At 46.0% G+C, this 12,092-nt stretch overlaps 1 protein-coding gene across 2 annotated transcripts in view; it reads right to left on the bottom strand.

Annotated features, from left to right (window-relative positions):
- The window catches only part of sae1 (SUMO1 activating enzyme subunit 1), a 35,555-nt gene extending 27,465 nt beyond the window's left edge, over window positions 1-8,090 (bottom strand). Inside the window, exons 1-2 of one of the 2 annotated variants that reach the window (XM_056283764.1) lie at window positions 7,728-8,090; window positions 1,783-1,894 (exon numbers count right to left, since the gene is read on the bottom strand). In XM_056283764.1, coding sequence (XP_056139739.1) covers window positions 1,783-1,894; window positions 7,728-7,819 — 204 coding nt within the window. In that variant the 5' untranslated portion in view covers window positions 7,820-8,090. The remainder of the gene's footprint in view (window positions 1-1,782; window positions 1,895-7,727) is intronic. The other variant, XM_056283763.1, reaches the window with a different exon arrangement.
- Window positions 8,091-12,092: the final 4,002 nt, after the last annotated feature.

The following is a 12,092-nucleotide window of genomic DNA, read 5'->3' as shown; positions in this document are numbered from 1 at the left end:
AATTTTTTTTCAAATAGGTAAGTAGTAAAATCACAGCAACACTTTTAACACCTGACATTTTTGAAGAGCCTCATTAGACACTGTTTGCTGTGAAATGTGAATGAGAACCAAGTCTTTTGGGGGACGGGGCATCAAACAACAGTAAAAACAAGTTGGCACGGTTCCTGTGTGTTAGAAAGCTGAACTCTGCAACGGACTGGGGCCAGGAGGCTTGATTACTTCCTTTCAATCTGTACCATTTAGCAACTCTTGCTCCTCTTTACTAGTTATATTATGGTTTAGGAGAGCAGAAACACTACAGATCAAACCTTTAAGATGTTCTCAGTGTGCCATGCACCTGCTCCCCTGGTTTCCTACCTGTCTCTCAGTGGGAATGGAACCCTCAACCCTGGCAGGGGTGACGAGCTAATCAGTAATTGCAACCAAAAAACACCAAAAGATGAAGCCTAAAATTACAACTATGTTGTTGTTGCAAGTTCACCAAAACTAAGAACGTTGAAAGCTTGATATAAGACGTTACTAGGCCACGACTGAGTAGAGCATCTGGTGGTCAAATCTGGTACTGCACTGATGTTCAAATCTTTTATCAGTAAAATCCAGTGTAATTTGTGATGCCATTTTGTCAAATAAGGGCTTCAGCGCCCTACTATTCTTAAAAAGCACCACTACTTCTTTCACTTTGCTAGTCAATATTTTCAGAGTACTTATTGTTGTTTTTTTGAAATGGTGGACACCTCATTTTGGAAAGAAACTCTTAATTTATTCATTGTGAACCCACCCTTTAGGAGTCTACACTAGTGTCGCATAAACTAGTGTCAAAATTTACTTTTTTTAAACCTACAGTTTATTTTCTTCACCAAATCTACAAGTTTGCACAAATAACGAATTTGATTTGTGGGGGTTTCTTCATCTAAAGCCCAAATACAAGATAAACACAACCTTCAAAAAATAAAGAAATATCTGGGAATATTTTAACTAGATTACTTGCAAAATCTGAACTGCTGCATTAGCTAAAAGGATATAAGAATTTCCTCCTTTGGAGTATTTTAAGAATATTTAGCCGTTTCTTTATTCATTTGGGTTCATTGTCACTCCTTTATTCATTTGAATCTATTCAATACCTGAGTATTTCCCCTATACTTTCACATTTTCAATCACATTTTTACTTTGCGGATGCCGACATTTTTAAATATGATCTATCCATCCATTATCCAAACCGCTTGTCCTTACTCAGGGTCGCGGGAATGCTGGAGCCTATCCCAGTGGTCACCGGGCGGCAGGCAGGGAGACACCCTGGCCAGGCCACCACAGGGCCCACACCCACACACACACACACCTATGGACAATTTAGTACGGCCGATTCACCTGACATACATGTCTTTGGACTGTGGGAGGAAACCCACACAGACACGGGGAGAACATGCAAACTCCACACAGAGGACTACCCGAAATGAACCCCAAGGTTGGACTACTCCGGGGCTCGAACCCAGGACCTTCTTGCTGTGAGATGATGGCACTAACCACAGCGCCACCGTGCCGCCATTCCATTTTTAAATGTCATTGTTTCTCCCTTTCAATCACTTTCCAGGCGTTATACTACGTATATACAAAATTCACTTCTTAACTGATGGAGGGGACTTGACAGACTGGTTAAAATATTACTGACAGAGTACCGTCTCAAGATTAAGTTATACATCTACCCATGTATGGTTCATAGTGAATTAACTGTGGCATTCTGAAAGGTTCATTCCGTTAGTGTTTTGTATGTGCATGTGTGTGTACCTGTTCATGATCTAGCAGGGTAACTCCTTTGACGCCAGCCAGAATCAGGTTTTTAGCAACTTCTGCCCCAAGGCCACCTAAACCCACTAGGAGCACACGGGACCCTCTCAGCCTGGAACCAAAACAAGCACATAATGTTAAGTGACTGTACACCATGCTGCTAAAACACAGGTAGCAAGATAAAACCAACTGTATTGTATACACTTTGTGCAAAGGTAATATCCATTTTCCCCCCCAACCAAAATTCTCATCATTTGACGGTCCAGTTCTGATTCCACATGAGTTGACAGTTAGGAGGAAAATAGTTTTTTCGTTTTTTTTTTGCAAACACAAGACTTGTGCATGTAAAACAAGTCTCACGCATTTACTTTTTCAAAACTCGGGGTAACAGCTCATAACAAATTGTACAGCCATCACTGACCACAAGATTGAATGGGGAGCTTGTGATTGTTAGTGTGGACAAGAAAGAGAATCAAATGTAAATTACAGGTTCACAAATTCAGGGGTTGATGTAACCAGCAACGCACCTGACACTGGGCCGGATCCGCCCAAAGTCCTGCAGATCCGCATAGGAATGACATCCACCCATAGACCGTCCCCCCCCCCGCCTCTGCGCCAATTCCAGCAGATCATTATAGCAATCACATCCGCTCTTAGACCGCCTCGCGCCTCCGGCCAGAGTGTGGCCTCCTAAAGTCGGAACCCATTTTAAGGCCTTGTGGATCTAAAATGAGCTGGGTCAGGTACGGCCCGAAGCCGGTACAGATCCGTAAGCCGGCTCCGCACCGGTATTGGCCCGTTGTGCAAAAAGACACTGGGGGCGGCTCCGTTTTGCGGATCCGCGCCAGTTGCTGTGATCCATCCGGCCTGGATCTGGCCCAGTTTCATTTTGCTGTCTGGGTCGTGCCTTGTGGTTGACATCAGCAGGATCCCTCAAAGGACCATCAAGTCATAGTTTGTGGTACCTGCTCTGTTGAAGTTTATGGTACGCTGCTCAAAACCCTGACTCCTGTCCGTCATGCAGCGTATCCAGTGCAGTGGCCGAGGCCCAGCTGCAGTAGTGCTGCTTTGTTTGTCCACAAACAAATATCAATTTTTACACTCGAATGTCCACTTTTTTTACAATTCGGAGATATATATATAAAATTTGGAATATTCATTGATAGCCCTATACCGAGCCACTTGATTTGACCCATTTCGCGTGTCTGTAGCTCGAAAACAGACGTCTCAAACAACGTTAACTTTGCATTAAAAATTACAATTGACCGAACGACACCTAACGACAAGTCATAAACATTCATAAAAGTCCATGCCATGGTTATGATGGTGTTATGTCAGTCTTATGCACACCCCTTCAAATAAAGTTTTATCATATGTACCGCTCAAAGCGCTTTACAACGCGTGCCTCATTCACCCATTCATACACTGATGGTGGAGGCTGCCACGCAAGGCGCCAACCTGCTCATCAGGAGCAGTTAGGGGGTCAGTGCCTTGCTCAAGGACACGTCAACACGCTCTCTCTCGAGGAGCCAGGGATCAAACCAGCGACCTTCTAATTACTAGACGACCCCCACTATCTCCTGAGCCATGCCACCCCGTGTAGTGGTGGTGTAATATAAAAGGATTCTGTAGTGGGAGCATTATCTGATAGGGGATACTGGTCTATCACAATACACTACCCCTGAAATCTTAAACAAAGATGCTATAAAAGAGTATGAAAATATGCTCTCCGTACTCTTACAGTACACTTACCCCCGCTTGTAATATATATATATATATATAAACAAAACAAATGAAGATGTCATGATGCCGTGAGAGTTATACCTTTATGGGATATATTTCCCACGAGGCAGCATAAATCGTCAGGACACCGGCAACTGGCGGGGATTGTAATGAATGAAAGGTCACGTGTTTAACTTGACCTACTCACGGATGTACGTGCAGTGCGTGTGACGTATACAGGAAGTTAGAAGTGCATGTTATGAAGGTTGTATGTCGGATGAACGCTAGTAAAAGCTACACAGTTAAGAACCTACGAAGTCGGCTCGTTCTTGAATTATTCTTATGTCAGTAAGACAAGGCGTCTACGGACATTACATGGTGTCAGAATAGTCTGTGTATCGGAACACGAGCGGTCATGCCGAAGTTTAATCCGCCGAGTGAATTCAAGTTTGACTGCCCCGTCGAATGGCCAGAGTGGAAACAACGGTTTTCGCGCTTCAGGCTCGCGACAAAGCTGGATAAAGACGACGGGGAGATTCAAGTGAGTTCGCTGATTTATGCAATGGGCAGCGAGGCTGAAAAGATATTCAGCTCGTTTGACTTCGCGGCGGAGGGTGATAAAGTGGACTATGATATCGTACTGAAAAGGTTCGACGGCTACTTTATTCCCCGCCGTAACATCATACATGAGAGGGCGTGCTTCTATCAACGTAGCCAGCAGCCAGGAGAGACAGCGGAGATGTACATCCGGGCATTGTATGAGCTGTCTGAACACTGTGAGTTTGGGGACAAGAGGGATGAACATATCAGAGATCGTCTGGTAGTGGGCATAAAAGATAAGGTGCTCTCCCGTCAGTTCCAGCTCACAGCGGACCTTACTCTGGTAAAAGTCATTGAACAAGTGCGCCAGGCGGAGGCAATAACAAAGCAGCTCAGCCTCCAAGTTAACCAACCAGAGGCCCAGCTGGCTAACGTCAATGTTGTCCGACGGCGGGACGGACGCCAAAACAAAAAGGGCGGACAGCGTCATGGTGGCGGCAGTCCGGCAACCAACAAAGTAGATGAATGCGGGAGGTGCGGCAAGACGCAGCACACCGATGAGCGGAAGTGTCCGGCAACGAACAGTAAGTGCAACAAGTGTCATAAAAAGGGACATTGGGAGCGTGTATGTCACTCTAAAGCGGTGAGAGAAGTCACTGAAGAGGTTAAACAGCTGTACTTTCTGGGAGAAGTTGGCAAAGAGAGCAGTCAGGAAGATTGGACTGTTAGTTTAACAATAAGTGATGTACCAATAACCTTTAAAATTGACACGGGGGCTGACGCTACTGTTATCAACCAAGGGACATTTAAAAAGCTGAAGCCAAACATAAAACTGGGACCTCCTGACACATGCTTCATAAGCCCAGGTGGAAACATCAGCTGCATAGGACAGTTTCAAGCATCAGACCTGACCCGGACAAAGTGGCCGGAATAGAGAACTTTCCTCAGCCCCAGAACGTGACGGAACTCAAGAGGTTCCTCGGGATGGTGAACTATTTGGCAAAATACGTCCCAGAGCTGTCCACTGTAGGTCAGCCGCTTTATGGACTGCTTAAAGCAACGACAGAGTGGCTGTGGGGACCTGCACAGAACACAGCATTCCAAGACCTTAAAGCAGCACTCGCCACCGCCCCGGTACTCACCTTTTATGACGTCACTAAGGCTACGGTGGTGTCAGCAGATGCCAGCAGCTACGGGCTGGGAGGCGTTCTGCTCCAGCAGCACGGGGAACACTGGAAGCCCGTGGCCTACTGCTCCCGACGGCTGAGTGACGCAGAGACAAGGTACGCACAGATCGAGAAAGAGTGCTTAGCCAGCGTCTGGGCATGTGAAAGGTTCGAGAAGTACTTGTTTGGGCTTGACAATTTCAGACTTGTCACCGATCATAAACCACTAGTGCCTCTCATGAACAGCAAAGACTTGGATAATGTGCCCATTAGGTGCCAGAGACTGTTAATGAGGCTGATGTGTTTCAATGCAGTGGCTGAATACGCACCAGGCAAAACTTTAGCTGTGGCTGATGCACTCTCCAGAGGCCCAGAGCAGCGCTACGGAGATGGTGCTTCTCATGATGATGTTGCAGCGCACATTGATGCCATCGTGTGCCAGGTGCCTGCCACACCTCAAAGGATGCAGGAGATAAAACAGAGCACGGATGGGGATCTGCAGCTCCAGACAGTGTTGGGCTTCATCAGACACGGCTGGCCTGAGTATGTCGATAAAGTGCCGGAGACAGTCAGAGACTTTTATCAGGTGAGAGGGGAGTTATCTGCGGTAGATGGTTTAGTCATCAGAGGCAGTCGTATCGTCATTCCCACAGAGATGAGGGAGGTGATCTTAGACAGAATACACGACGGGCACCAGGGGATAGCTAAGTGCAGAGAGAGAGCTAGCCAGTCAGTGTGGTGGCCCAAAATGACAGAGCACATTACAACAAAGATACAGCAATGTCAATTCTGCAGAGAACACAAGAACACACAGAGAAAAGAGCCTTTAATGTCAAGTGAGCTCCCATCCAGACCATGGCAGAAAGTTGGCATAGACCTGTGTGAGTACAAAAAGCAAAACTACTTGATAGTGTCTGACTATTATTCCAGGTTTTTGGAGATCCTAAATCTACCAACAACTACTAGCAGTCAGGTTGTAGCTAGGCTGAAGGCTACATTTGCACGTTTTGGTATCCCTGAAATTGTAGTTAGCGATAATGGGCCACAGCTAGTTTCAGAAGAGATGAGGAGGTTCAGTGAGGATTATGATTTCATCCAGGTGACTTCAAGCCCACACTACCCCCAGAGTAATGGACAGGCAGAGAGGGCTGTTCAGATAGCCAAAAGCATATTAAGGCAGGAAGACCCTCTCCTCGCCCTGTTGACATACAGAGCTACACCCTCTTCTTCCACTGGAGCCAGTCCAGCGGAATTGCTCATGGGTAGGAGACTCAGAACCACCTTACCCACATTGCAGCATAACCTGAAACCGGCCTGGCCTAAAGAGGAACTGATCAAAACCGCTGACGCCGCAGCCAAATCGAGGCAGGCTTTCTACTACAACCGCAGGAACGGCGTGCGGACACTGCGCCCACTGAACTTGGGTGACGCAGTACTCACCAAACCTGATGGACAGAAAACATGGACAATGCCAGCAGTTGTTCACAGTCAGAGCTCCACTCCCAGATCCTACATAGTGGAGACAGCTCAAGGTGAACATTACAGAAGGAACAGGCGCCACCTGTTGGCCACACCTAAAACACTCACCTTTGTCAGCAGGGATCCTGACCATGTCACTCCAGGGGAGAGTGGAAACACGGATGAGTCCCGAGCAGCAGAAATGCCAACTTCCACACCATATGTTACTCGCTCTGGCAGGGTGAGCAAGCCTGCAATCCGGCTGGATTTGTGAGGCGTATGGACTTGTGTACTGTGGGGGATTTTTTATTTTTTGTGAGAAAAGGGGGGTGATATACAGGTTAGAAAATCATCTTAGAGGGGGAGATGTAATGAATGAAAGGTCACGTGTTTAACTTGACCTACTCACGGGTGTACGTGCAGTGCGTGTGACGTATACAGGAAGTGAGACGGGCATGTTATGAAGGTTGTATGTCGGATGAACGCTAGTAAAAGCTATACAGTTAAGAACCTACGAAGTTAGCTCGTTCTTGAATTATTCTTATGTCAGTAAGACAAGGCGTCTACGGACATTACAGGGATCCCCCAGCGACCCCGAAGGGAAGAGGGGGGTCCCCACGCTGAGTCCCCCTCGCGAAAGCTGGGGTTCGGTCGCACATCCCTATGGCCGCCGGTATGGATAGTTTTCACGCGAAATTGGGACGCCAGTACCCCCCCCCCCCGGTGTGTGTAAAGGCCTTGTCCGGGCATCGGATAAGGGGGAGACATGCAGGGGTCCCCCTACTTTGCCTTCTCCCGGTAGGCGGAAAAAGGGGTGGTTTGTTGCCGAGACCGAGCACCAGCGAAGGGGAGATACGCTCATATTATATTTTATTTTGCACCTTCTTTGTTTAATATAATTACCTGTAATGTAGTTTGCGCGTTTTCAGAACAACACACTATTACGGAGGCGTGTACACGCCGACTCACAGCTGTGGACGTACGGACAGCTATTGTGCGCTGATAGAGAGGCGCTGCCATGTCGCTTAGCGGGCTGGCTAGCTAGCTAGCTGACCGTACCTCTTCTGCGCGTCCAGGCCCCACAGCCGGATCTGGCGGTCGTACTGCGCCGCCTCCTCCTCGCTGATGATCGGGTCCTCTTTCTCGATCATATTGATTGATATTGTTTCCTGCGACTTCTCCCACGCGAACGGTGCCGGAAAACTGCGGCCGTTCCTGGCGCCGTTGAGGCAATTTTATACGCCGCCGGAGTCCCGCTGAAGCCGGGCGCCTGAAGATGACGTACTCGTGGAAGCCTCGCGATATCTCGATGTCGGGCGCCCCGCTTTGTTTTTGTTTTTGAACGTGTACTAAAATGTCAGTATATCTGAAAATGCAGAGGCTGCACGTCTGTTTTGTACTTTTTTCTTTTTCTTCATCCATCCATTAGCCACACCGCTTATCCTGCTGTCAGGGTGGCGGGGATGCTGGAGCCTATCCCAGCAGGCAGGTGGGGAGACACCCTGGACGGACAAGCCCGCCAGGCCGTCGCCGGGCCCCACACACGTCTTGGCAGATACTTCTAGACACAATGTAACATTTGGTATGAAAACAAAAAGGATGAACTCTGTTGTGACGTAACCCTCTGCTTACCCAAATTCTTTATTCATAAAAACAGATACTTTAAATCGTCCCCCAAATTTGTTGTTTTTTTTAAAAATGAATTTAGATTATACTTGAAATATTTAAAACTAAATTACCGATACAAAAGCTCTAGAGATTGATGAGGTGTTAAGACATTTTCCCCACTGAATCAGAAGACTGCTATCCTTATTAATTCCCCCTTGTATGATGGGCTATGTTTTATTATTTTCAATTAGTGTATATCATGTATTTAATTTATTATTGTTTGTGCCCTTATTTTCACAATACATTACCGTATATTTGTCATGTGACATTCAACCTCTATCTACTTCCTGATATACTGTATAGAAATGTTTACATACTGTTCCCTTTGGCACTTTGGATATATCTATGTATTTTTGGATGGAATGTATATTTGCCATGTTTGTTTTATAATGAACTTTCTTCAAGAATCTGTACATGAATATGAACAATGTTCAATAAAAATATATACACTACCGTTCAAAAGTTTGGGATCACCCAAACAATTTTGTGTTTTCCATGAAAAGTCACACTTATTCACCACCATATGTTGTGAAATGAATAGAAAATAGAGTCAAGACATTGACAAGGTTAGAAATAATGATTTGTATTTGAAATAAGATTTTTTTTACATCAAACTTTGCTTTCGTCAAAGTATCCTCCATTTGCAGCAATTACAGCATTGCAGACCTTTGGCATTCTAGCTGTTAATTTGTTGAGGTAATCTGGAGAAATTGCACCCCACGCTTCCAGAAGCAGCTCCCACAAGTTGGATTGGTTGGATGGGCACTTCTTTGAGCAGATTGAGTTTCTGGAGCATCACATTTGTGGGGTCAATTAAACGCTCAAAATGGCCAGAAAAAGAGAACTTTCATCTGAAACTCGACAGTCTATTCTTGTTCTTAGAAATGAAGGCTATTCCATGCGAGAAATTGCTAAGAAATTGAAGATTTCCTACACCGGTGTGTACTACTCCCTTCAGAGGACAGCACAAACAGGCTCTAACCAGAGTAGAAAAAGAAGTGGGAGGCCGCGTTGCACAACTGAGCAAGAAGATAAGTACATTAGAGTCTCTAGTTTGAGAAACAGACGCCTCACAGGTCCCCAACTGGCATCTTCATTAAATAGTACCTGTTAGAGCCTGTTTGTGCTGTCCTCTGAAGGGAGTAGTACACACCGGTGTAGGAAATCTTCAATTTCTTAGCAATTTCTCGCATGGAATAGCCTTCATTTCTAACAACAAGAATAGACTGTCGAGTTTCAGATGAAAGTTCTCTTTTTCTGGCCATTTTGAGCGTTTAATTGACCCCACAAATGTGATGCTCCAGAAACTCAATCTGCTCAAAGAAGTGCCCATCCAACCAATCCAACTTGTGGGAGCTGCTTCTGGAAGCGTGGCGTGCAATTTCTCCAGATTACCTCAACAAATTAACAGCTAGAATGCCAAAGGTCTGCAATGCTGTAATTGCTGCAAATGGAGGATTCTTTGACGAAAGCAAAGTTTGATGTAAAAAAAATCTTATTTCAAATACAAATAATTATTTCTAACCTTGTCAATGTCTTGACTCTATTTTCTATTCATTTCACAACATATGGTGGTGAATAAGTGTGACTTTTCATGGAAAACACGAAATTGTTTGGGTGATCCCAAACTTTTGAACGGTAGTGTATATATAAAAAAAGATATAATACTTAGGAGCGTTCATCTTTGTCAGCTGTGCTTATGGGTCGGCTCTTTACACGTTGCGGAGTAACTCAGCAGCTCTAATTAGGGCTAAAAAGTTTTCCAGTAGAACAAAATGAAAATTATTCTCACTTTCTTACGACTTGCAGTCCCCCCCCCCCGATTTTGCGTTAAACTATTTCAATTGTCCGGTGGTTAAACAAGTCTAAGATTTCCCAATAGTCACTACATCAGCTACAGATCTGGAAATGATTGTTGTATTTACTGTGACGAGTCATGCTCCTCTGTTCTCCGACCCCTGCTGCTGACAAAGGTTTCTGTTTGGTCTTTGTAAATAAAATGACTTAATCTGTAACTACTGAGGAAGAATAAATTATTTAACAGGGGTGAGCGATCTTATCCAGAACGGGCCGGTGTGGGTGAAGGTGTTTGTTCCACCCAAACAATTATGCTCTCCACGCTCTTACAGTACACTTACCCCTGTTTGTAATAATAATTAAAAAAAAAAACACATTAAGACGTCATAACGCCGTGAGAGTTATACCCTTATGGGTGTGCGCAAACACATAAGGTAGCATTGTTCTGATAATCGACCAGTAGAGTCTTTGCTGAGGAACTGGATCAGGAGACACAGGTGCGTAATTGCTTGGTTGGAACAGAAACCTGCACCCACACCGGCCCTCTCTGGACGAGACTGCCCACCCCCGACTGTCGCTGTTAAGCTCCGAGGGTCAACATATCCGGTACTGGCACATCAGTTCATGTTGGAATGTTTTCTGCGGATTTATACGGCTTCGTTTTGATGTTTGCGCATATTTAAAAGCGGGATCATGTGGGCATCGCCCAAGCGTCGAGGGGGGGGGAGGGGGAGAGAGAGAGAGAGAGAGAGAGAGAGAGAGAGAGAGAGAGAGAGAGAGAGAGAGAGAGAGAGAGAGAGAGAGAGAGAGAGACGCTGCCCAAGGGTAAAATTTGCCCGCAACTGTGCCTGCAGGGTAACTGTGCCTGCAGGGTAACTGTGCTGCAGGGTAACTATGCCTGCAGGGTAACTATGCCTGCAGGGTGATACACAAAGAGCCGTTTATGTTGCGTTCACGTGGCATTCGGTAAACGGCACACGCCAAGCCGGAAGTCTTTATTGTGGACGACAGCAGCGCGGTAATATCGGATGGCGCCGGCAAATTACGCTTGCAACGGAAGATAAATAACAGGTAAAATATTGTAATGTGCACGGATAATGTAACGTGCACGGATAATGTAACGTGCATGGATACTGTAACGTGCATGGATAATGTAACGTGCATGGATATTGTAACGTGCATGGATACTGTAACGTGCATGGATATTGTAACGTGCATGGATATTGTAACGTGCATGGATAATGTAACGTGCATGGATATTGTAACGTGCATGGATAATGTAACGTGCATGGATATTGTAACGTGCATGGATAATGTAACGTGCATGGATATTGTAACGTGCATGGATAAGAAGACACGCTGGCCGCTGGCCGGCGGGTCTGACCCTTTAGTCTAGCGGTTAGCGACGTCTCCTGCGGTGCGGGCGATACGAGTTCGCCTCCCGACCCCGGCACTTCCTGTGGTTGCGTTGTACCCCGAATTCACTACGATATTGTGGCGAGCCGGTGGGGAAGGAGTCAGGACGCGAGGGTCTCCTTTTAATCGCAACTCCCGTGCCCCACACACCGCACGACCCATAACAACATAACGATGACAACTGGCGACGGAATGTACAACCGGATGTGACGCAGCACATCACAACAACAGAGAAGACGGTGGATTCATTTGATAGGTGTATGAATGGACAGAATTACTGTATGAAATGAAATAAAACATACACAAAATACATTTGTACCATCTAATTTTTTTTTTGCAGAAAAATACAACATAACCATAGCGAGCCACGTAGTTTGTTTTTTTTTAAAAGCCGTCCTGCCACACAGTTTGTGCCCCCCCGCTTCCGTTTTGGAAGCTGCCGTTTACCGTCTCCGGACTCGTGTGTGAATGCAGCATAGACAGACTGCCGGAAGGCCGCCGGTCCGTCACACACAGTCACACCCGGGCCCACGAACGTCATGA

Source organism: Lampris incognitus, chromosome 7 (genome assembly GCF_029633865.1).
Source record: "Lampris incognitus isolate fLamInc1 chromosome 7, fLamInc1.hap2, whole genome shotgun sequence".
NCBI lineage: Eukaryota > Metazoa > Chordata > Actinopteri > Lampriformes > Lampridae > Lampris > Lampris incognitus.
The sequence above is the reverse complement of the archived record's forward strand: the minus strand, read 5'-3'. Positions and strand labels throughout refer to the sequence as shown.